Source organism: Anser anser (genome assembly GCF_964211835.1).
Source record: "Anser anser genome assembly, chromosome: 24".
Taxonomy (NCBI): Eukaryota; Metazoa; Chordata; class Aves; order Anseriformes; family Anatidae; genus Anser; species Anser anser.
Window position 1 is genome coordinate 3259495 of NC_139745.1, and position 23739 is coordinate 3283233.

Below are 23739 nucleotides of genomic sequence, written 5' to 3' on the forward strand. Positions count from 1 at the left end.
CTCAGAAATGAGGGCTTGGTGAGTGAGATGTAAGTCTTGTAATGAATCCAACCATTCACAATTCATTTTATTTCTTCTAGTAATAATTTAAGTGGGTCCTGAGCAAGGTGGCTGTTTTCTAGTTCAGAGAGCAGCACGGCCTTGTTCTATTTTAATACCTTATTTTCTGCAACCTCCAAGTATGACTCGCCATGCCAAACAAGAGGGGCTTGGACTGTTTTTCAGGTTTCTGCTCAAACTAAACTGTCAGTTTGAAATTAAAACCCTTTTAGCAGTTTGGCTTTGGCGAGAATTCAGGTGTGAGTGACAGGACTGCTGGCCTCCACCAGGGTTGTCCATTAGCTGTAATCAGGCCTTTGAGTGCTCTCAGTTTAGGATAAATAAATCCCTTGCAGACTTCTCTTGGTGGGGGGGAGAGGGATAAGTTGCTGCGTACGTTACGAATGAAGAGAACAAATTGTGTGCAGAATTTTAAAAACCATCCAAATAAGACAGAACAAAGAAATGAATAATAAAACCACAGGCAGTGATAACGGCGCTTGTTTCTAGGACCAGTTCAGGGAAGGTCTGTTTAAAATAAGCATCTTCGAGGCAATGCAGTGAAAGTGAAACACGGTAATAATAATATGGAACTCAAAAACATTTTGAAATATAGGACTGTTTTCCAGCAGCTTTCTCCTGCTCTTGACTCTTTTTATTTAATGTAAGCAGCAGTCCGTCTATTTCAGGCTATTTTTAACATGGCCATTGCAGCAGTGTAGACTCCAGGCAGCTTGTAAATAATATTCAATGAGGTTATGTGGCTGTCTGTGGACTGGGAGCCCTGCTGTCATTTCCAGTGTACGTACTGGGAGGTAAAATAACTTGCTAACAGTCGCTTGTGTGGCCAGAGAGGAGGAAACCAAATCTCCCGTGTCCCAGCTTTTTGCTTTAATTGTATGTTTGTCCAAGTTTATTGAATGCATCCTTTTCCGCCAGTTGTTGGCATTCAAAAGAATTCTAGTTAGGAAGGCTACAGGGACAGAAGAATTGTTATTCTGGATCAGCTGAGTGTCTGGTGGTGTCTGCTGGACTGGTGAACATCAAGCGAGAGGAGGAGATGGCTGTCGGTCTCTGTAAATGGACTTTAATGGAGTAACATAGAGACACATGTATTGTTTGTCTGTGTCCATTAATCTTTGGCTTCTTCCCTGCAGCATTTGGGGTTTATGTTAATTATATCTTTGCTGTCTCTCTGGATGTCCTTATGAACCCAAGTACATTTTTAACCTCTTAATATGTTTTTACTCAGTGGTACCTAGAGCATCCCTTATTTTCACAAGGTAGTGTGTTTTTGTATTGCTTGCTTTGAATCTAATTGAATGTCTCCTTGCTGATAGATTAGGAGAGTGTGTGTATAAATCCAGACAGATTCCAGGTCTTTACTGTGCCGTGTTTTATATAGCACATCTCTTTTACCTTGTGCTGAACAAGCGCATTTAGTGTCATTGAAAATTATTTCATAACAGCCTCCTGTTTTACTCCTTTAAATGGAGACTGGTTGGCTGTGGGCAGAAGGCTGGCTCTTAGAGCAGCCAGGTGTACACATCTAAGGGTTTTTTCTCATCTGTAAGGTTTCTAGCAAAGCTGACCAAAAAAATCAGAAAAGCTTTAAACTTTACCCTGAACAGCTTAACAGGAATCCAAGAAGCTCTGCAATGACAGTATATAATGAATGCAGTAGGAAATGGTGATTTTATACTTCTAATCATTGTAGATCAGCGTAATGGATTAATTCTTGGATAGCTGCCTCCTGAAGACTTGCACTTCCTGATCTGATTTCTGGCCACAGATTATGAATAGGCTGTAGGATTTTTGACAGTTGTTGGCTTTTTAGAGAAGTATCCTTACAGTGAACAGAAAGTCTAATGAACAAGCCTCCTCCTCGTGATCTCTTCGTAATCTTTGCCCATGCTCTGGCTTCTCTCTTTCTAGAAGACGGGCTTCTTGGTTGAGGCCTGAGACCCCTGGGAAGGACAGTATGCCTGGGAACTTCAGGCTGTGTGGGTGCCAACACTCGGGAGAAATACAAGGTTTCAGTCTTCAGGGCTGTGCTTGTGCTTTCATTCCTCAGTTCTAAGTACATCGTTTAACTGAACAACCAAAAGTGAGAATCCTGCCTGTATCTTCATGGTAATTTTTATCTGATGTTGTGTTTTGCACCTCTAGCAGATAGATGGTGAAGCCTTTCTGCTCCTGAACCAGACCGACATAGTTAAAATACTCAGTATCAAACTGGGTCCTGCCCTGAAGATCTACAATGCCATTCTCATGTTCAAGTCTGCAGAAGAAGAGTGAGAAGAGCCCTTCGGCAGAGCCCAAGAGGAATTGACAGGGAACAGATCTTCCACCGAGAGCATTACAACGTGCCCAAGAGGCAGACTTAGACTCAGATATATTTTAAGTAGAACTTATTAAAAAATATTTTGAGGACATAAAAATCCTGCCGCAATCTGGAATATGGGGCAGCTTCACTTCCAAGAAGAGGATATTATTATATTTTGTAATTGAGTTTGGTTTTGATATATCAATCTCTTTTGAGATCTAGAAGACACCTCCGGTTATAAGGGGAATCCAGGGTAACATTGGTGGAGCTGCAATAGTAAGAGGAAAGTTACAAGTGAAATGAATTCTGTGTCCGATGATAGTGCCTGAAAGAGAGACTGTTATCACCAGCATGTTTAATATATATGTGTATATATATGTATAAAAACTCTGAGAAGAGAGTAAGAAAATAGGAAAAAGGTGCCCTTCAGAGCAATGCTGTGAGTCAAGAGCTGACTTTCTCACAACTGATTTTTAAATTCCAGTTTCTCCTGCTGATGTTGTTCTAATACCCGTGATTCCCGGGCTGCTCACACCACAACAGAAGCGTACCACGGGCAAAGGGTTTCCACCAGTGGTCGCTTACATCATTTCTGTTAACACGCAAACCTTTCTCATTCATGCCACCAGGCAGTTAGAGGCAAGCCCTATTTGGATAGGCTTTGGGTAGGCAGAGCTCTCTCATACAGGTGTCTCCCACAGGAGACAAAGGTAAATATTCTTTCTCCCATCAGTGCTTATGTGCAACCGCTATCTGAACCATGAACATCTTACGGCAGAATGGTGCCATCAGGAGCACTTGGGACTTTGACGGGTTCATCCGAACCCTCTTCAGTCAGCCGAATGCTAGGAATTGAAAACCCACCAGTGGGCAGTGTTACGTGTACAGATGCAAGCAAGTTTCCTAGAAGCAATTTGCTTTTGTTTTCAAACGATCCGAACCCCACGAACACTTAGTGCTTTAGCATTTTTGGCCTCCAGGTGGACATTGGTCAGTTGTGCCGGTGAGCTGTGTGCTGTAGTAGCAGGGCACTGGCTCCCCTGCATCTTTAGTGGCGAGGCCGGAAGGAAGAACACGTGGGCAGGTTTCACTGAACGGGGATCAGGGTTAGAACAGACAGAAAAGCAAGGCAGGAATTACTTCTCAGAAGAGATTGCTGACCTGTGCCAGGGAGGAAGCAAAGCTTGTGGCTCTGTTACTGTGCGTGCAGGTGGCAGTCTGCATGCATTCCTGGCAGAAGAGAGCACTGGTGGTTCTTGCTCTGCTGGAAGCCAAAGCACAGCTTTAGGAACATGCAGCAGGGGCTGCAATGCCTTGGATGGGGGATTTCCGTGCCGTTACTTCCAAAGCCATTTTTTTCCAGTGGGAAGCGGGGAGCCCTGCCGGGGCCCTGCTCAGCGTTTCCCGTTGCAGCTGGCAGCATGCTAGCTTCTGACTGCCTCTTCTGGAGTTCAGCAAGAACCATCTCAGCTAGGTAAACCTTTCCACCTCTTCATTCGAAGCCGCCAGGCCGTGAGTGAGTGAACAAACCCTCCGGAGCACTGGAAGAGTGCTTGCACTGTGCTGCCGAAGGCTGCCATGCCATCACAGCCCAGGGCTGCGTGAATTTCTCAGGGCATTGCACGTTGAGATGTGATCCATCTGTGGGCACCTCAAACTCCCTCCTGAACTTGGCATCTTTACCACCAGTGCTGTTGCCTTAGTCCCAGTCCTGCAGCTTCTCTGGGAGCTGCCAGGAACTGAGAATGAGCGCGCCCTTCGTGACCGTGTGATGACACAGGGAACGCACTTGGTTTCTGTCCCTAATCGCTCTGTGTCCTTTGTCCAGCTTTGCAGCTTCTGTGAAGGTCCTGGTGACTTTCCAAAGGTACTGAGTTCCTTAAATTTGTCGATAGAGCAGAATCCATGCTGCTGAAATCATTCAGTCCTGGATTAATGTATAGAGCTATTGGTCTCCATACTTTCTATTTTCGTGTAAGATGTGTAAGGAGTCTAAGCCTTCCGCAGAGAAGACATAGGGGTGGGGGGATATTTAATCGCTGAAACGTTGAATACCAGCCAGGCAACTGCAGGAGAGTATAGTAATTTAATGCAGTATTAGGGACTAGATGAGATATGAATTTATTAAAATGAATTTATAATATGACAACCAAGATATTCACCAAAGAGTCACATTCCTTTTTCCCACTCCGTGCACCCAAGTCTGTGTAAAGATTTCAGGTGCAAGTGGCACGTCCTGGGCTGTGGCACAGCTCACCTTCCAGGCACAGCAAAATCCGTTCATTGACAAGTGGAGCAGAGGGTCAGTGGCTGGATTATTTTGTTCCTGGCCCTCCAACAACTTGCTCAATAACCCTGAGCCCTTCTTTGCTCCACTTTCCCCGCCGTGACAGCCAGCCAGGTGGGGTGAGCGCAGCGTTACTTTGTTCTTGTCTCAGGAAGCAGGTCCTGCCAAATCTTCTGTTTTACCTCCTTCCTTTGGGAAACTGCCCTGGGGGACAGCAGACTGCCTCCAGCAATAAAACAAAATGTGATATAATTTCATCTCTTGCTATATATAGATAGAGGATGAAGAGAATTGGTGCAACAAGCAATAAGATTCTCGTCGCTGAAATTACTCAAACAGAAGAGAGATCTTTAATCGTAGGGGCTTCCAAGCCAGCTGGATCAGAGACGGAAATGTGTGCTTGGAGTTTATTCAGTGACAGCAGTAGTAGTGCTTTCAGCAGGGAGGAAGGAGGAACCCTTTTAGGGATAGAAGAAGGAGGAATGTGCTTCTTGTGCCTTTTTTTGTAATCCAGTAATTGTCTTTGCAGAGCAAGCAAGAATGTGCACACATCTATTACTAATTCTTTTCCAAATATAGCTATATTCTAATAAAATCAGACAACTTCACGATACCGCAAGGGCAAAAAGATTTCCTGTCCTCGCTGGACGCGTTTAAAATTCCCTAATATTTACGAGACTAAGAAAAAACAACTCATCTTTTAGCCTCAGCTTTGCTCCTTGACTTAGGAATTCACTGCTGGCCGATGCCACCTCGCTTGCAGCAGGGAGCCCTGCTTCCGTGGGTGGCTCGGGGGCTTGGTCCTGTAGCCAGGCTCTGCTTTTGCAACCTCAGCTCTGCCTTTTCCCAGTCCTGGTCACGGCCTGTGTCTAGGCGAGGGCTCTGCAGATGCCTTTGATTGTCTTAATGCCTTGTTGTCTAATTTGAAACATGCACTTTGAAGCAGAAAGCCAAAAGTTGGGGCTCTGTGTCGAACAAAAGCTGGAACTGGTTAATGCCACCTGGTTTAGGAGGCTTTCATACTCTACTGAGTATCAACAGAAACCAGCTGTTGGCCCAGAAATAAATTACTTGAAAGCCACGCGGAGCTGTGACAGCTTCGTGGGGACCAGCAGCACAGCTGCGAAGGCTCCCTTCTCGGTTAAAGTGGATCTTACTCCCGTATGTGTTTTGGGAGTCCAAAGTGATCAAATGGTTCTCCTTTTCTCTTTCCTCCTCTACCGTTTACTGTTAAAATTTTCCTGTGCCATCGCAAGTGATTGTCTCCTTGTAATCCAGGAGTAGCAAATTTCCGCTCTGGGTAATGAATCGCATTAACGTCGGACAGAAACGTTCGGCAACACTGAGAGCAAAATTCTACAACCAAAGGGGAAAAAAAAAAAAAAGAAAAAAAAAAACCTCAGCCCAGGGGATAAGCTAGTTCAGCTGTAGAAGATTTCCTGCCTGCTACTTTCATGCCCTGCTTAGGGATTTATACCACAGAAAGCTTTAAAGTTTCTGACATTCTCTCCGCCATGTGATGAGCTAGCTTATTTTTGAAATTCCTATTACTTGAACTGGAAACATGCACAGGGGAAGGGAGGGTGCGCACGTTGTCTCTGTTCAACCTCTGAAATGTTTGCCTGTTTTAAACCAAACAAATACTTGAGCTTTTTGACACTAGCCATGATGTTGCACTCCACCAATGCTTTCTTCTGGAAATGTGAATAAAATTAATATAAATTCAGACCTGGCTGGTTCTTTCCAAGCGCGGGGGCCGACCCCAGCTCGCCGCCCTGCGGGGCTGCCCCAGGGTGGGTTGGGCATTGCAGGGGCCCTGCTTTTAGCCCCTTGTTTTCCTCCCCCTAAACCTGAGAATCAAAATACAGGGAGCATTTGCATCTTTCATCTCTTTAATCATGCAGAGCAAAGCCCCGTGTTTGTACTCTCCTTGATTTGTACACAGGACAGCATCGACTTTGGCCAGTATCACAGCTGAGGCTGCGCCTAATCCCCAAATTCCTTCCTGTGCTGCTGACAATATTTTAATCCCTCGTGCTTTTCTATTGCAAACCACCCCAGGACTATGCTGGCCTAAAGCAGCTTCCAAACCTGAGTGCTTAACTAAAATTAGCAAGAACTTGCTATCAGCATGAATCAACATTAAACCTCGGCGTTTTGGGGTCTTTGTGTGCGTTTCACCTTCCTGGTGGCCCTGCTGGGCATCTTCCCTGCCATCCGGGCTTCTCAGGAGGACTTCAGTGAACTCACCTGGGTATTTGTTTCTGTCTTAAGGTGGAAGCCTTCGTCCTGCTCGCCCAGCAGATGGGCACGATCCAGCCAAAATGCAGGAGCAGTTCCTGCGGCGCTGTGTGGAGCAAAGGGGGCGAGGGTATGGGCTCGCCTGCTCTGCAGGCTGAGATTAGCAGACCTCTCAAAACTAAAAATATTGGCGAGCTGGCCTCCAGCCATAATTTCTAAACTATCCCATCATCAGGGTAAACATTTGCTCTCGCTGGTTTTCCCTTCCAAGGTTTTTGCTTCTATTTAAACCCCGGCTTGTTTGCTTTTGTTACCGTGATCAGATTCCCAGTCTGGTGAGCCTGGATGCTTGTTGCATGCTCGATAACATCGAATTTTGCTTCTACTTGCTCTGTTCGTTCCCTTGGAGTCCTGCTGGGATGTGTGCTCGTCTCTGGCGTTGCACTTTTGATATCTGAATTTCTCCATGGAAGCCGAAGGGATTTTTTTTAACTGAGATTTTGATAGAGAAGTCTTAACAGAGCAGGGTGCATTAATCACCCAAATGGCTGATTACATTTGCAGATTATTCTGCTCAAGCAGTCAGGGAATTTTTTGTTCTGAGCCATATTTCTCCTTGGGCAGGCCAAACCTGTCATTTATTTTTTCGCCTGCTGGATGCTGGCGTCTGCGGCCGGCCCTGACCACGCTCCTTGGGTTTTTGCTCACGCTGGGGCACCTGCACGCTGCCTGGGGGGGGGGGGGGGGGGAGTTGAGCACCCACATGAAGGTTTTGAGGGGTCTGCTTGGTTTAGGTTGAAGGCAAAGCCGTGGTAGCAGGGCTGTGCCACTCGCGTCACCTCTTTGCATCATCCTTTTGCCAAGCATCCGTCTCCTGTGAGCTGGGTTCACCAGGACCGCCTGGCACCACTGTGCAGCCCTTCGGGCTGGCTCGGGCTGCTGGAGCAGAACTTTGTGCTGCCTGCCCCATCAAACCCTTGTAATTACACCGAGCTCTGGCAGCTGTGACCTGAGCATTGGGTTTTCTCCCCACCCATTTAAGCAGGTGGGCAGCTCTGCTGCCCCTGGGGGAGCTTTCTTTTTCTCCTGCAGCTCTACCCTGGGGAGGACAGTGTTGTGAGGTACGTGCTGAAACTGTCCTTTGTTGCCTTTCTTTGCTGGATGTGTGCTGTTTTCCCACCAGGGAAGGTGTGCCCTGCAACCTGTACAGGGGTTGTGTGATTTTAGTGTTTGTACATTGCTGTGGGGTCCCCTTTGAGAAGCTGGGCTCTTGTCATGCTGCTGTGAAAACTTCCAAAGGGGCAAAACGTGGCTGATGGGATAGAGGTAGCAACGGGGAAAAGGAGCATCCTACCGACCTGGCCCTGTGTGGCACATCTCCTGCCTGCTGCAAGTGGCCCCTGCTCCTCCCCTCGGCCTCCTCTCCTAGAGGATTTGTGCCCTGAGTGGTGTCCTTGTCTGGCACTGCAGCCTTTGGAGAGCAGGGGTGGCTTCCCCTCCTTCTTCCCTCCCATAATATCTCCTGGGGTCGCGATGCAGCGGGTGCCAGGGGCTGTTTGCCTTGGCTTTGCGTTCTGGAGGCTGAGCACACGTCCCTGCTGGGCCGGGCTCTGCTCCTGTTGGGGTGGGCTGACGCAGAGCGGGTTCCTTCAGAGCGATGGCAGCAGTGGGTTGGGGTTAGGGGCTGTTGCTTTTGGATGTAAATGGCATTAATTCCAAGGGGAAAATCTCTGCTGGAGTCGCCAGCCCGGTTTCTTTGAGATGCTGCCTGCAGCCTTTATTCCCTGCGCGGGAAACGTGCCCAGATCTGCTCTGGGGGAATTTTGGGGCTGCAGTGGGGTTGTTCTGGTGAAGGAGGTGCCCACGTCCCCCCAGTGCTCAGCAGGGCAGGGAGCAGCCGGGGTTAGGTGAAGAAGAAGCCGAGCCCCTTCGCCTCCTAAGTGCTTTTAAACACCGATTTTCATTGTGCTTGCGCAGCGGGGTTGAGGTGTTAATCAGCACTTCGGCGGTGCTCAATTAACCTGCTACTACCTGTCAGTGTAAAAGGAGGAGTGTGCTGGGTGCCCGCTCTCACATCCTCATCTGTGCCTGTGGGGCTGGTCGGATCCTGCTCCTCCGGGGACCCCAGGCAGGTTCCCTGCTCCGGTTTCCCCTGCACGTTTCTCATTTGGCCGCTGTAAAGCTCTCGAGCCTGGGAGCTGTAAAACCAAGCATCGCTGCACCAAACATCATGCCAGCCCAGTGAGGAAGGGGAATTGTGCCCCCTCCGTGCTCACGTGTGAGCCGATGGACGAATCCTGCCTTTGGGAGGAAAAGAAAAAGGTGCAAAGGACAAACGTGGTGGCTGGAGGGGCCTGGGGATGTGCTGCCGGTCCTTCCCCAAATAACGCATTTGCTCCACTATTTATTGGCTTTGCCTGTCACTTCCCCTAATATTTTCTTACATCCTTGCTACCACGCACAGCCTCGGCTAATTAATTGCCCCATGACGCTTTCTGCTCTGTGCATTATTCACCACCCAGACACTGTTAATGTAAGCAAGATATTTTCTCCCTTTTGGAGATGACCACATTTGCTGCTGGAGGCTTTCCAGCTGTTTCTTAGAGAAAGGCGCTGAAGGACTCGGGCAAAGAGGGAACCAGTGCTGCAGTGGGGTGCTGGTGGGGGGCTCCAAAAAACCCCCTGTCAAACCAGCCCCTGGCAAGGCTGAGCAGCTCCTGCCCAAAAGCGTGATCACGCGAGGGATTTGGAGCACGGTTTGTCTCCCAAACCAGCTCCAGCACCAGGGTCAGTCAGATGTTCCTGGGCATCATTGGTGCTGAGCTCTTTGGGGCCAGAAAGCAGCTTTTGCAGCAATACTTGTTTAGGGAGTTGCCCCACCTGCACGATGCCAAATGTTCCTGCACCACCGAGAAGCTTGAATCGAGCTTTTCCGCTCTGGGCTCAGGTACCCAGGGCATGTGGCTCTGGGTTTTGTTATCCCTGGCAGGAGCGCAGGAAGCTGTGGTATGTCTCCGCGCTACTGAGCGGGACCACACAGCTCTTCAATGAGCCTCTCCGGATGCTTCTTGCACCGTCTTGAACTCGTCTCTCTTAGGGGTGGAATTGAAAATGGCCAGAGAAGAGGCTTGCATGTAAATTCCCCTCTTCCCAGCCTGGGGAAGGTCTTGCTCTCTGGTTTCGGTGAAAAAACTTTCCAGGCATCTTCATTTCAGAAGCAGCACAGCAGCTGAAACTCTCTTTTATTTTTTTTCCCCCATGAAATAGATTTCTTTTTCCTCTGGCTTGCGCAGTGCGAGGGCACCGCATGCAGAAAGAATTCACCTAATGAGTTGTTGGAGCTCAGCAGTGCGAGGCCGGGCTCGGGCTGGGACTGGGACGGAGGGCTGGGACTGGGACGGAGGGCTGGGACTGGGACGGAGGGCTGGGGTGCTCAGCAGGGCCGTGAGCGGTCCCGGCTCCTCCTGGGGGTCAGGGAGCAGGGGGAGGTGGTTGGGTGGCGTGGCACGGGCATCCCTGCTGCTTTTTGTCCCTGCACCCTGGGACAAGACCCCTGATCCCCGCAGCAGCTTTATGTTCGTGCTGGGGGCTCTCCTGACCCTTCTCCACTTGCTCCGCTTTCTGCCTGGGTTGGTTTTCTTCCCTTTTCCGTCTGTTTTTCCCTGCCTGCTCAGCTCGGCTGCCCTGGGACCCTCGTTCCCCTGCCGATCAATTTGTCCTGTGTTTGGTTAATTCTGCCTCTCGCCCACACTCGATTCTCTTCCATCCATGAGTGCTACACACATGAACCCACGGGCTTCCCTCTCCCTGTCCCCATCTCTCCTTTCCCCACTCTCCCAAAGGTCTGCCCTGACCCTGCCCAAAGCAAAGGGGACACAGAGACCTGGGGGGGCTCCCACCTCCCCCCCTACCCCGGCAGCTGGAGATGGCACGCCTGCCTCCTGCTGGAAAATGCTTTTCGAGACCCATCTCAAGTCCCCTTTCCCTCACCAAGCATCTCTACTGACCTCGAGCCCTGCAGCAGAGCCAGGACCCCCCGAAATGCTCACAAACCCCGCGGTGCTCAAAGGGAGGCTCCTCTTCCCACGCGGGATGCTGCCAGGGTCTTCGTGCTCCCCTAAGCCTCACCTAACGCTAATTAGAGGCTGCGGGCTGGGCTGGGAGGATAAATAACGAGCGGAGATGCGCTCAGAGCAAGCGGGAGAGCGACGCTGCCGATGCTCATCTCATTGCAACAGCATCGCGGCAGGTCCTCAGCGCTGGTGGCCCCGCGAAGGACTTCCCGAGGAAGCTGCTCTCCCACCCTCCTCCCCATAAACTGACCCCAAGCCCCTCAGAGCCTCCCACGCCGCTCCCCCGGGACCGCGCCGAGCTCGGGGCCGGGCGACCCGCTTGGAAGGAACCTGCCCTGAACTCCTCGCGAACCAGGAGGTGGGTGAAGGAATAATTCACACGTCAAGTAAATAAAGCATCTTGGCTTCGGATCAAAATGTAGTTACGTTCCATGTTATCAGTTTCTGAGTAAGTCTTTTTTTTTTTTCTATTTATTTTTATTTTTTTATACCCAGGCAGCTTCTCGTATAAAATGCGCATGAAGGCTTTATGTAAGCAGGGCAGGAAGAAGCAGACCCCTTTTTTTTTTTTTTAAATCTTGCACGGAGTCATCTCCGCAGCAGAGCAGCTGAAGCTTTCCTCCTGCCCTAAAGCCAGTGCTTGTTTACATCTACTTACAATCAAATTGCATTAAACACCCAGAGTGATGCAGCAGATAGCACCGTTTCGCCTTGCCATCGTGTTTCCAGCCGGCAGCCCAGCTCCACATCCACCACAAATGGAAAATCTTTGTAATCTCGAACGTAGAGCTGCTGGCCGCGGAGCCGCGGAGTCGGCTTTGTGGTGGGAGAAAAACGGGGGGTTTGGCCCCGAAGCTGCAAGGAAAGGACCACGTGCATCTGAGAAGGGCTTGTAGCGATAACCAGGAGGATCGTAGTGCGCTGATACGCTGAAATACGTTAACGTGCTACAAAGCCCATCTCCACCAAGCTGGAGGTGCCGTGGCTATCGCAGAGCCTGTGGTGAGAAGCTGGGGCTTCTGCAGGCGCTGCCACCCACCCCCCTTGGAGCTCTCCGGCACCCAGGCGAGGTGGACGTGATGCTTCTGCACGAGCCTCAGCGATGGGAAGAGCTGGGTGGACGTGTTTAAGTCCTTCTGGCTGGTGGAAGGCGGTTACCGGTCTTTGCAGGGAGCGCGATGCAGCGGAGGGAGTTCTCCTTTGATCTTCCAGAGGCTCCAGCCAGCGCGGTAGCATCTGCAGCCCTTTCAGCCGACACGTCTGGTTAGGATCATCCACTGCTTCCGCCGAAACAGGATTTAAAGTAGGAGACCTCCCTTCAAAGAGGGGGCTTTGTTGAGCAGTAAAATTGATGAATTGCTGGAAGGGATAAGGAAAACAAAGCCTTCTGTCGATCCCTTGGGGTAAGGCCTGCTGTGGCAGAGATGCTCCGTGAATAATGGATGGTTTTACCTCCCACTACCCCCTCTGCACTGTTCTTCTCCCGGGCAGCAGCCAAAACACTTTGGGACATCTTGAGGTGCTCCCACCCAGTTCCAAGAGGAGGAGCAGGAGTGGAAATGGAAAACATCTCAGATGGCTGCCGGCCAAGCAGGGCTCTTGGTGGACTGGGGACACACCGATCCGGTCACCTTGTGGGAGGCTCCGCAGAGGTGCTGGGCATCATCCGGATGGGTGCAGGTGAGACCCGGCTGCCTTGGCTGCAACGCGGGCCATCAGCTGCTCTGCTCCAGGCAGAGAAGGACGAGAGCAACAGCCTGAGCCTGTCTGCCTCCATCCCGTCTCCCCGGTTCACAAAAGACAAGGAAACAAACAGGGTGGGTTTTATGTGATCCAGAGCGGCCCAGAGAGGTGCAGGGCGATGTCAGGAGTACAATTCGTTTCAACCAGCACCAGCCCTACCAAAGCCAAACTTTTTGTCTTGGGCATCTCAGCTCCTGCACCAGCCAAGGGGGAAAAAAAGAGCACCAGTGGAAACGGGTGATTCCCCCTTCTCTTACACAGCCATCTTGGGGTAAGACCTGTGGAAGAGCTGACTTCCCCCTTAACTCTCGGGGATCCCAGAGGATCTCTGCCTGCCTTTTGGATGCGGTGAATCCCCCCGGCAAGGTACACGGGATGCTTTCAGCAGCACTTCGTGTGCCACCATAATAACACGGCAGCGTTTTTCTCCCATCTCCTCCTTCTTTAGGCCTGGCTGTGCAGGACCTCAGAGTGTAATTAACCCAGAAAGGCTCCGTGCAATGCTGGCTGAATTTAGGAAACCATCGGATGGGAAATTCAGCGGCTGAAGGGGCCGGGGCCGTCCCGGAGCTGTTTCCTCGCCATCTCGCCCGCTGCTGCTCAGCCTATGTCGAGAGATGCCAAAAAACAACAGCTGCACGTGAGGTCATAAAACAGTCCCAAAAGAATGGAAAAAAAAAATAATAATAAAACAAAACCCTACACTAATACCCCGCTGGGAGCTCAGGTTCAGCAGGACTCATAAAATCACTCCTTGAGCCTTCGGCAGAGTGTTAATTATTTTCATGCCTATTAGAGCCGGGTGTGTAATTGCTCCAGCGCCTGTTAGCAGGGTGAGTGAGTTCCTCTCCCGCATGGCACCTCCTTTTTTTTTTCCTTGTTTTTCATCTCAGCACAGCCATGGGGAGACCTGATCCAAGTTTTCTGCTTAATGTGGTGTCAGAAATCTTTGCTAATCAGAAGGTCCGGTCCCCCTGGACCACTCAGGGGTGGGAGGGAGCCCATTTTGCAGCGTTTAGATGCCAGAAGAGCTTGCACTGCTGCCTTGGGAGAAATCCAGCGTTCATGAGCCTATTCATTTATTTCTTCAGCAGAAAATCATCCCAAATTTCATATCGCTTTGTAAGATGAAGCAGCGCGTTGAGGAAAGCAGCTCTCTGAGAGCTGGATTTCCCTCTTGTACTGGAGCATCTCTTCCCAGGAATTGCTCTCACTGTTTCCCCACCTTCCCTTTGGGCCCACATATCTCCTCTGCTCCCCATTTCTTGACTTTTTTGCCCTCTTTTTAACTTCTCATCCTTGCTTCCAGCTGCTTGTGTCTGGTCGAGGTCTCCCCTGCTCATGGAGGATGGGGACAAAGGGCTCGAGCAGCTGGGGTGGATGCACCCCGCGGGCCCTGGGCACGTGCCCCCATCAGCAGGAGGATGCTGCTTTTGTTTTTTCCACTGCGGCCCCCAGAGATGCTCTTACCACTCAGATCGACTCCTTGACAGGTTTCAGCTAATAATCGCACTCAAATGTGCCTGCAAATATAATCAGTGGTAAATGCGCAGATATAATCATGCTGGGGAAGGGAAGAGGTGCCATTTAGCAGCTCCAGAAAAGCCTGCGAAGAAGCTGCTTTCTTCAGACTATCGGTCCTTGGGGAGCGATAGCACATGCAATATTCAGTGGGACATGGAAATCAACACAGAAAGAGCCATAAATATCTCCAGGAAAAATCACCGATGGAGATCACGAAGCCGAAAACGATCGGAGGTCTGGAGAGAGCCGCCTCCGGGGGCTGTGGCCAGAGACCTGCATTTAATTCCCTCCAGCCCTGGCTTAAAGTGGGGAAAAGCCGTCATGCTCGCCCACCCCACGAGGGCGTTTCGGGAGGGCTCCTGAGCCCCAAAATACTTCTCAGGGGCGCGGAAGGGCCGGGCGAGCCGTGCTCATGGCCGTGCTGCTGCGGAGCGTCCCAGCGCGTACCTAATCTCATTACGGTGCTTTCCATGCCACCACAACGCTGACATAATTATCACAGGATTTTCCGTTAGCCAGTTCTTAATTGAAAACTTGCTTGGGGGGAAGCAGGGTCAGGTTGCTGAGGTTAAAGTTATCCCTTTTGCTCCCATGAAACCCCCCCAAGTTTCTGGTTGTTCCCGATGGGTTTCTCAGTCCGTCTGGGGCCCTGCTGGGGCCTCCCTCCTGCCCGGTGTTCAGGTGGCCACAAAACATCTCCATTCCCGAAATCCGCACGGCGTAATCCTCTCCAGAGGGATTACTGCCAGCATTTGTCACGGTTGTCGGTGCCTTTATGCCGAAGGCCGTTTGGCTGCCACCACCTCGGGACTCCGAGTGTGCCGGGTTAGAGCTGTCCGTGTGCGTGTGCACGCGTGGGTCACACGAGGCTCGGTGGTTTTGGGGTAAATCTTGGCGAAACGCGGTAACTGGTGCTATTCCACCTCCCAAATATCTGCGCATGCATCCAGCCCCTCGCTGCTGCTGCAGCAGGCAGCACAAAGAGGAAAACTCGCCTGGCACCAGAAACCCCAGCCAAGGGCTTTGAAGCTCGCTGAGGTCCAGCGATGAGAGCGAGGCCTCACGATGGAAACGGCGGGGCTGCTTTAATTGCAAACAGCGTTCCTGGCCGCGCTGGTGGAGCACAAACCCCGCCGGCATGCGCTGCCTGGGGGCACCGCCGCTGCACCCAGAGCGAGCGGAGATGCTGCTCTGCATGGGGCGGCAGGATGAGGCCCCAGTGCACCTCCAGGAGCTCAGGAGGGACGGGGGGGCTAGGAAAGTGCCCCAAATCTGGAAAATTTTTGCTGTTCCTGTGTTTTAGTACAGGCTGCCGCGAGGCTACGTTTGCATTGGGCTGGGAGAGCTCCGTGCGGATGCTCGCTGCAGGAATGTTGTGAGCTGCTTGCTCGCTCCTGCATGCATGGCTGCGTGTGTGTGCATGTGCGTGTGTTGTGTGTGTGTTTTCTGTGGGTGCACGGTGCACGCTGCACCGTTGCCGCACGCAGTAACGATTGCCACGTGGAGCGGCGTGCCTTGGCGTGGCTCGCGGGGGGCAGGCAGCGCCTCATTCTCACAATAGGTTTAAGCTGCAAAATGTCCATCATTCCTGCCTGTGGGTACCTTCTCCCTGGGACGCTGCAGAGCTGCTGTTTTGGGGAGGTTTGTGCGATGTGTGTGTAGCTGATGTCATTCCACGAAATTTTCTTGATTCCTCCTTTTTTTTGCCCCATCTCCCAGTGCTCAGCATGGGACGGGGAGCAGCAGGACGCCTTCTCTTCATGTGTGTCTGTTACATGGCTGTACCCAAACCGTAGCCTTGCTAAATTCTGAATTTCCACCGTTTCCATTATTTCTCCAGCATGCAAGATAAATGGGCATCTCCTGGCACACCTGGGCTGCCGAGAGCCAGGAGCCTCTTCCAGCTCCTCTCTGCAAACCCTCTCCTGTCCCCAGAGCCCCCTTGCTCTGGCAGTTTTACCTGGGTAAGCTCTCGCTGTTGCTTCCATTTATCTGGGCTGCGTTAAGTGCCTGGCAGGTTGCATTATTCTTTAAGTGCGTGCAGCTCTTCCAAAATCCATCTTCTCTGTAATGACACGCAGCAGAGCGAGCTCCTGCGGGCTGGCAGTGCTGAGGTCCTGCAGCATCCCGGGGACCTTCCCCAGCAGCGCAGCCGCTGCACACACTGAGCCTCCTGAGCTGTGCCTTTTCCTGGTAAATATGGGTGAAGTTGAAGCCTAACAGGAGGAAAAAGCTTGATTGCAGCTTCTAGAATCAGGCTTTGCCTTGTGATCAGCTGTGGATCTGCCTGGTTTTATTTAGAAATTAGCGTATCGAGGGCACGTACCTGTTACTAACAGATATTTCAGCTGAGGTCAAAGCGCAGACCCTCGTTACACCCTGTGGTGGGAGAGTGCAATTAAAAGCTCTTCATTCTGCCAACGATAATTAAACAAGTGCATTTATTAGCCAGAGCAGCTCTGTTTGTGACGGGCGTCACGAGAACCCAGGGCTGAGTAGCAAGAGGGCTTCAGTGGGGACGGATCTGCACGTCTGTGCTGGAGCAAAACCGAGGGGTGCAGAGGCAGGGCAGCAGGCTGGGAGGGAGGAGGGGAGAATCGAGGGGCTTCCATCCCAGGGGCAATACGTGGGTCCCATGGGGCAGCAGCGGAGTGGGGCTGGGACCCGCACGGGGCACTGTGCTGCTGTCACCCAGCACTGGGTGCTGCCCCAGCACTCAGTACCCCCCGCCCCGCGCCACGGGACTGCCCCAAGCTGTGATTTTTCTCTTCCTGGGGCCAGGCCGGGGGGGGTCCCCCTGTTCTCGAGCCGCAGGGGATCCCCTCACATCAGGCTGTATGTGGGACATCGCACAGCAGCACGGGGGCTGTGGTGCAGTGGTGTAGGGAAAAAGCAAGGGCATGGGGTTTTCAGCAGAATGAGACAGGGACCAGGGGCTGCCTGGCCCTGGGGAGGGGGCTCGGATGCTTCCCCCGCTCTGTCTCCATCCCCAGTTCATCCCACGGCTGCTCCAGGATCCGTCCCTGCTCGCAGCCCGTCCAGCAGAGCTGCCCCAGCTTTCCTGCAGGGCAGGCAGAGACACCAAAGACACCAGAGCCCCGAACCCTTCCCTGTCCTGCCTCGGCCCCTCTCCCCAGCTTGCATCATGGAAACAAAAGCTCGGCCTCCGGCCGGGGCCCCTGGCACGGCTCCGCGCAGCCGCTCGCTGAGCCACAGCTCCGCTTCCTCCTCGCCCGGGGCGGGGGTGGCGGCTTTTCCCTTCCCTCCCCTGATGCCGCCGCGGGTCCCTCTCTCCTGCGTCCCCCTCTCCTGCGTCCCCCTCTCCTGCGACAGCTCTCGCTGCTGGGAACGCCGAGGAACAAGGAACCGCCGCCTTCTCCTCCTTCCTTCCTTGTCATCCGCAAGCAAGAACCGATTAAGCCGGCAGAAGCTCAGCCCTTCCCTGCTTCCCTTTTAATTTCAGACCCCTGGCATGAGGGGACACGATGAAATGCAAGATTAAATGCCTAATACCCAGGATTTGGGATTACCGAGGCCAGTCTGGGTGGTTTGAGGTAGAAGGACGTCTCGGTTTAAAGGGAGGTTTTCGCTGGCGGTTCCTCCCCGTGTCTTCTCTCCCTGCTCCATGCTTGGAAGCTGCCGTGGGTGGCAAATGTGATGCTGGAAGGATGGGGTGAGCACCAAACCCCTGCATGGATCCAGCCCCCAAATCCTGCCCCAACCACTGCCCCCAGGGTGCACACGGACAAGGTTTCTGGGTTTGTAGGTAACAGCTTCGAAAGCCCCTATCCAAAACCAAGTGTATAACATCTTGAAATCGCCGCTGTTTCACCCTCTGTCCTGGAGGATTTCAGGCTCTGATCGCTGCTAAGTTGCTGCTGATTTATTCATGGCCACTTCCCACCCATTAGCTTTAATAGCTCGGGTTGCTCTGCTCCTTCTTTGCACAGGAACCAGCCCCTGTCCCTGCCCGGCCTCTGCTGCCGAGGTCAAGCGCAGTGAGATGCCAGAGCCCAAATAACGTCCTGGAAGCAGCTGGAGTGCCGGATTTCCATCCTCACCGCCCGACCTTTGCAGCAGGGAAGGATGCCAGCAAACGTCCCCCCTCCTCTTCCTCTGGGTCTTCTCACTCAGCACAGGGACGGAGCTGTGGGGTGCAGCCTGCTGAGGATGAGCCTGAATCCAAATATCCCAAATCACGACAGCTTTGCGCCTGAGCCTCGGGGTCAGCTCAGCTCCTTTTCCGTGTGAAATTACCCAAGTCCTGCTCCTTCCCGGGGCCTCAGCTCCCCGCCTGTGCCCTGGGATGTTATTTGAGGCAGGGGGGCGGATAGATGTAGTGACGCTTGAAAGATGCTGAGACGTGGCTGATGGGGCGAGGAGCAGATAAACGCATTGTTAGTGCTGGGCTGCGGCTTGGGTTCCTCCTACTCCAACCTACCCGTGATAACTAGCCGTAACATATAGGAGAAGGCTGCGGCCATTGCACTGGATGATTTTGGGGTCTCCTGGGCACACCCCAGCCAGGGCATGTCTGCGGGATGGCCGGGGCTGAGGGCAGCATCCTTCATTGACGTGCTCTGCCCAGCCCGAGTGCTGACACGTCCAGGGCTCCTGCAGCAGCATCGCCCAGGGCATCGCCACGTCCTCCGCCTTCAGCAGCTGCCCACGATGCGGGGATCGGGGCCGGCCCCCGCAGTGCCTGAGGAAGGAAGAAGAGGTGGATGGAAATGAGATTTGTCTTCCCACAAGGGCCGTGTGGAGCTGGAACTGTTATGGCTCATTTCGAAATGAAAAGGCAATCTCCGAATATTGCGTTTCTGTGAAATATTCCGTCCCAGCTTTAGCTGAAGCACTTCACTTCAGCTTTTATTTTTGTTACTTCAACATTAGCAAGCACTAATGCTGGGCAATTTAGAGCAGAACCTAAATGCCAAACCAAAACACTGATGAGTTTGTGCTGAGAAGTTTGACGGCACTTCTGAGAAACCTCCGGCTGCTCTGCTGAGCCTGTTGGGATGGGAAGGCACTTGGTGCTTTTTGGGATAATTCTTTCCAGGCTCTCCTCTCCTCCATCAGGATCCTTTCCTTGGTCCCTGGTGTGAGCGAGCAACCGAAGTGACAGGCGGATGCGTGCCTCCAGAGCAAAGCCCCCTCTCCTGAGCATTGGTGGCTGCTCCAAACCAGGGCGCTGACCCCCCCCGGGCAGCACACGGGTACGTTCATACCGGGAGCGAGCGCTGGCACTCGCCTCTTCCCGCTTCCTTCTGCAGGGTGATGATGTGCAGTGCGAGTCCTGCCTTCCGCAGGCACCGGGTGCAATTAGGAACAGCCCCGGTACCGATTTCCTCCCCCAGCTCGCGCTGATGCAGTGGTGCTGGAGCTGGGAGTGAAATGTTGAGGTGCTGCTGGGCTCCCCGCCCCCCCTGTGCTGGGACTCCAGGAATGTAAATGTTCTCTTTCAGAAATATTTTCGGCCAGGCGTACTCGCATGGGTGTGTTTTTGTGGCCCTCCAGTTGCACAAAGCTTCGCCTTTTGGCCCCAAGTTACCGCCCTGATGTTCCCCTTGACTGGAAGAGGTTTCTGTTTGGTTGTCTGGGAGGAAGGAATAATTCCCGAAACTGTGAGCAGGATGGAGCTCTGCGACCCGTGGGCCCGGTCACGCGGGGAAGGATTGCTTTACATGGCAGTGGAGGAGGGAGCCCATAAATCAGAGCAGGAATGTCTTGCGCTCCACCTTGTCTCCTGCGCTAGTACCGCTGGATGTGAGAATAAAATACAGCATAAGGCAAAGTCTGCAAAACAGGATTATAAATCCCTGGGAAGATAAGTCATTTACCCTTAAAGCTTTGGTAATGTATTAAATCTATTCATTTTGTAAATTTGGTTACCTTTTATTAACCTACAAAAATATGCAGGTTTTCTTGTATGTGGAACCGGATGGCATTTCCAGAGCTCGAGGCTTCAGGTTTTTCCAAGTTCTCATTGACAAACTGGAGATAATTACTTTTCCAGGGCCATGAAGGTAATGACTCCACGTTCACCGAGAGCAGAGCGTGATTAATCACGAGCCTGTTTGTGTTTACAGCCGCTTCCCTCCCCGCCAAAACGGGGCCACCTCTGAAGCTGACTCTGAAGTTTTTTTGTCCCGGCGCGCTGGGAATCTGGCGTGCTGGCTATCTCCAGGCGTGTGCCAAAAATACGTCTGGGAGGGACTTTGGGAAGACACTGGCTCATCCCCTTGCCTTGGTGGTTCTCCTGATGCCTTGCCCAAATCTGCTCCATGGCAGTGCAAGTCCGCGGGCTTTGGTGGATGCGCAGAGCAGGCTCTTCCCCTTCTCCCTGCAGCAACCCCGTGCCTGCCGGGGAAGCCGCTGTCAGCATCACCGCCTGGCGAGGGGCTCTGCAGGTTCCTGGGCACAAGGCAGGTCGAGGCTCTCGCACCCCACAGATGCCAGCTCCTGAGCCAGGAGCAGAAGACTGTCCGGCTTCTCCTCCAGAGACTGCTTCCAGCCACGAAACTTTCTTCCTCTTCCCGGAGCGAGGCGAGCGCAGCCACAGCGCAGGGATACAGCAGCGAGCAACAGCCGCCACGAGCCTTTATAACCTCCTCAGCTGTCCTGTGGGGAACCCGCCAGGTCCCCGCTCTGTGCCTCAGTTTCCCCACTGACGGGGAAGGGAGAGGGATGTCTGCTTCGTGCCTGGCGCGTCCTCGTGGCCGAGCCCCGGGCTCTGCCGTGGGACCGGTGCTGGGGCTGGGCAGAGCCGGGGGCTGTGGCCCAGCTCCAGCACACAGCAGTGGCCTCCCCACCACCTCCAGCAGAGGGTCAGAGAGGGATGCGGGGCGGGGGCTCCTCTCCTCCCCTTCCCTCTGTCGGGGAAGGCTCCGCAGCCTCAGCGCGCGGTGCCAAGTCCCGCTCCAACAGCTGTATGTTCTCCAGCATGAGTCATCCCACCCCAGCGCTCAGCCTCTCCACAACAACATTCCTTCTCTCTGATCTAAGATCCTGGCTGTGATCAGTCGCTGTCTCCTTCTCCTTCCCCCGTCCACACGGTTCCTGTGCCCGGACCCCGTCCCCGAACGAGGGAGCAGAGGAGGCTCTGCCGGGAGCAGAGAAGGCTCTGCCAGGAGCAGCAGCCACCAGAGCCTGAAAAAAGGCACGTTCAGATTCCCCTCCTTCCCCCCCAGATCAGGAGGGAGGTGCCCAATTACCATGAGATCTAATTTTTTTTCCCTCTCTCAGAAAAGAGGCAGCGACGTAGATCCTTTTTCACGTTGCCTTCTGTTGTCCCTCCCCATCCAGTGTCTGCAGCAGGGCGAGCGCTGCCTGCCCTCTCCCAGAGCATCGGGAGAAGTGCTCCAAGCCCCGGGTCCCGCACATCTCCTGTCCCACGGCAAGCTCTGCTCCAGAACCACCTCCCCGAGGTCACCCCTCTCTATTCCTGGTGCCTCTTTTCCCCCAGTGGGCTATTTTCTCCTCTTCTCTCCGCTCCTCCGGGCGTTTTCCCACTTTCTGCAAGAAGAAGTGGGAGGCGACAGGACAACAACAGCACCCACCTCCCCTGCGTCCCCTGCGCCCGCCTCCAGCACCTTCGCTGGTGCTGGTGGCGTTACCGGCACTTGGGGTGTCTCTGGGTGACCTGGAATTGGGAATCTGCTTTTGAGCTCTCACCGCTCCCATCCCTGGCTCCTTGGCTGGCTCCGCCTGGCACAGGTACAGCCCGGGATCAGAAATCAAACGTTGCTCAAAAGCATTAATTTCTCCTGGGCTGGGGAGAGCCCAGGTGCTTACCAGTGGTGGCAAAGGGAGACGAATGTCACTGAGCAGTGCGAAAAGCCAACGCTGGGTATAATTCCTCGCCGGGAAGCTGGGTTAGCAGGGCGGTGGATTTGTGAGGTGTCCGTCCAGTTCAGTGGGATGTCTGCCTCCACGAACCTGCGGCCCCGGCCCCTTCCCAGCCCTCGCTGCTCCAGAAGCTGCAAAGTTTCTGCGGTGCTGCTTTAATTGAGCCTCTCATGGGGGGTTGGGGAGGACGTCACGGTGCAGCATCTCCGCTGCAAAACCCAGCAGCGGGGATTTGGTCTCATGGCCAGGCCACTGGGTGATGCTCCCCTGCCGGAGATGGGTGAGGAGCAGCCTGAGCCCCGGATCTGAGTTTTGTCCCTAAAAACCTTCCCGAGCAATGGTCCCTGCAATAAAGCCGGATGCCTGCAGACTGCATTAACTTACAGGCCATGGGATGCTGTGACTCCAATCACGTTGGGAACAGTGGAGCTGTATTTTGTGGCTCTCTGGGGAAAGCAGGGATCTGGTCTGATGATCTTAGATTTGCCACAACCATGGTGAGGAGGGGGAGTCCAAGCCTGGCACATTTTTAATTAAAGCCTGATAAAGAACCTGCCTGCAAAAGACGAGTGGCAGAGGGGTTTAATGAGGGCGAATCTCCACTGATGGACACGCTGTGCCGTGCCGGTGTGAGAGCACACGGGGGAAGGCTGGGCTGGTTGTTTCGGGCATCACAACGTGCCGCTGGCAGCTGGGGCCGTGGGATGGCACCTTGGTGCAGCTTGTGCAGTGTCATGGTCCTTGGGACTGACAGAGGGGCTGAGCGTGTCTCCAGCACGTCCAGGGGAAGAGAAGCAAAGTGGGATGCTGAAATCCAGCTGCTTTCAGAGCCTCTCCTCTTTGTGCCTGCCTAAGAGGGGAGAGCACTCAGGAACCTGCTTAAACAGCGTCTGCGGGGGGCTGCCTTCAAGCAGCTTGGCTGGAAAGTGAACTTAGGATCAGGCTTTCATTCCAACTGATGCACTCTTCTGGAGCCGTACGGCTGGAAGGGAGAAAGTAAAAGGTCCTGCTGCTGCAGACCTGCTCCCAGTTCAGCTGCCCTGGCCTGGCTGGGCACAACGGGATCTGGGCGCATCCCTGCCCTGTGGACAGGAGCGGGAGCAGGGGCAGGGGCAGGGGCAGGGGCAGGGGCAGGGGCAGGGGCAGGAGCAGGGGCAAGAGCAGGGGCAGGGGCAGGGGCAGGGGCAAGAGCAGGAGCAGGGGCAGGGGCAGGGGCAGGGGCAGGGGCAGGGGCAGGGGCAGGGGCAGGGGCAGGGGCAGGAGCAGAGGCAGGGGCAGGGGCAGGGGCAGGGTCTCCTTCCCCAGGGCTCACCCACCGCCGGGCTCCCAGCGCCTTGCTCGGGTCTCAGCGGGTCCCATCCTGAGCACGGGGCTGCCGGGCCGGGGGGGTCCCCGCTGCGGGAGGGGGAAGCCGGGAGGGGGGCCGCCCACGGCGCGGGTGGGAGACCCCCAGGGGACCTCCGTGCGCTCCCTGAGCAGGGGCTGGGCAGGAGCCCCCCCGGGTGCCGCGGCAGAGCTCCACGGAGCGGGGCCAACTTCTCGGTGGCCCGGGGCTAAGGATGCTCTCCCCCTGCAACCCCCCCCCCGCGCCAACCTCCATCCTTCCATCCCTCCCTCCGTCCCTCCCCGGCGATGCTCCGGGCCCCGCGCTCCGCCTC

General features: G+C 53.7%; 1 protein-coding gene and 1 long non-coding RNA gene across 10 annotated transcripts in view; one reads left to right on the plus strand and one right to left on the minus strand.

Moving 5' to 3' along the window:
• The window catches only part of LOC310886122 (lethal(3)malignant brain tumor-like protein 4), a 50979-nt gene extending 44601 nt beyond the window's left edge, over positions 1-6378 (plus strand). For 6 of the 7 annotated variants that reach the window (XM_083810238.1, XM_083810237.1, XM_083810239.1 and 3 more), the window contains one exon: positions 2209-6378. In XM_083810238.1, coding sequence (XP_083666364.1) covers positions 2209-2337 — 129 coding nt within the window. In that variant the 3' untranslated portion in view covers positions 2338-6378. The remainder of the gene's footprint in view (positions 1-2208) is intronic. The other variant, XR_014575186.1, reaches the window with a different exon arrangement.
• LOC310886126 lies at positions 5017-23686 on the minus strand. 3 transcript variants are annotated; one of them, XR_014575187.1, is made up of 2 exons: positions 23398-23686; positions 5017-22637 (listed from the first exon to the last, which is right to left on the minus strand). It is a non-coding gene; the product is annotated as an uncharacterized lncRNA (long non-coding RNA). The 3 variants fall into 3 exon arrangements; XR_014575188.1 differs by having other exon boundaries at positions 5017-23063; XR_014575189.1 differs by having other exon boundaries at positions 5017-23063; positions 23394-23686.
• Between the last annotated feature and the right edge of the window lie 53 nt (positions 23687-23739).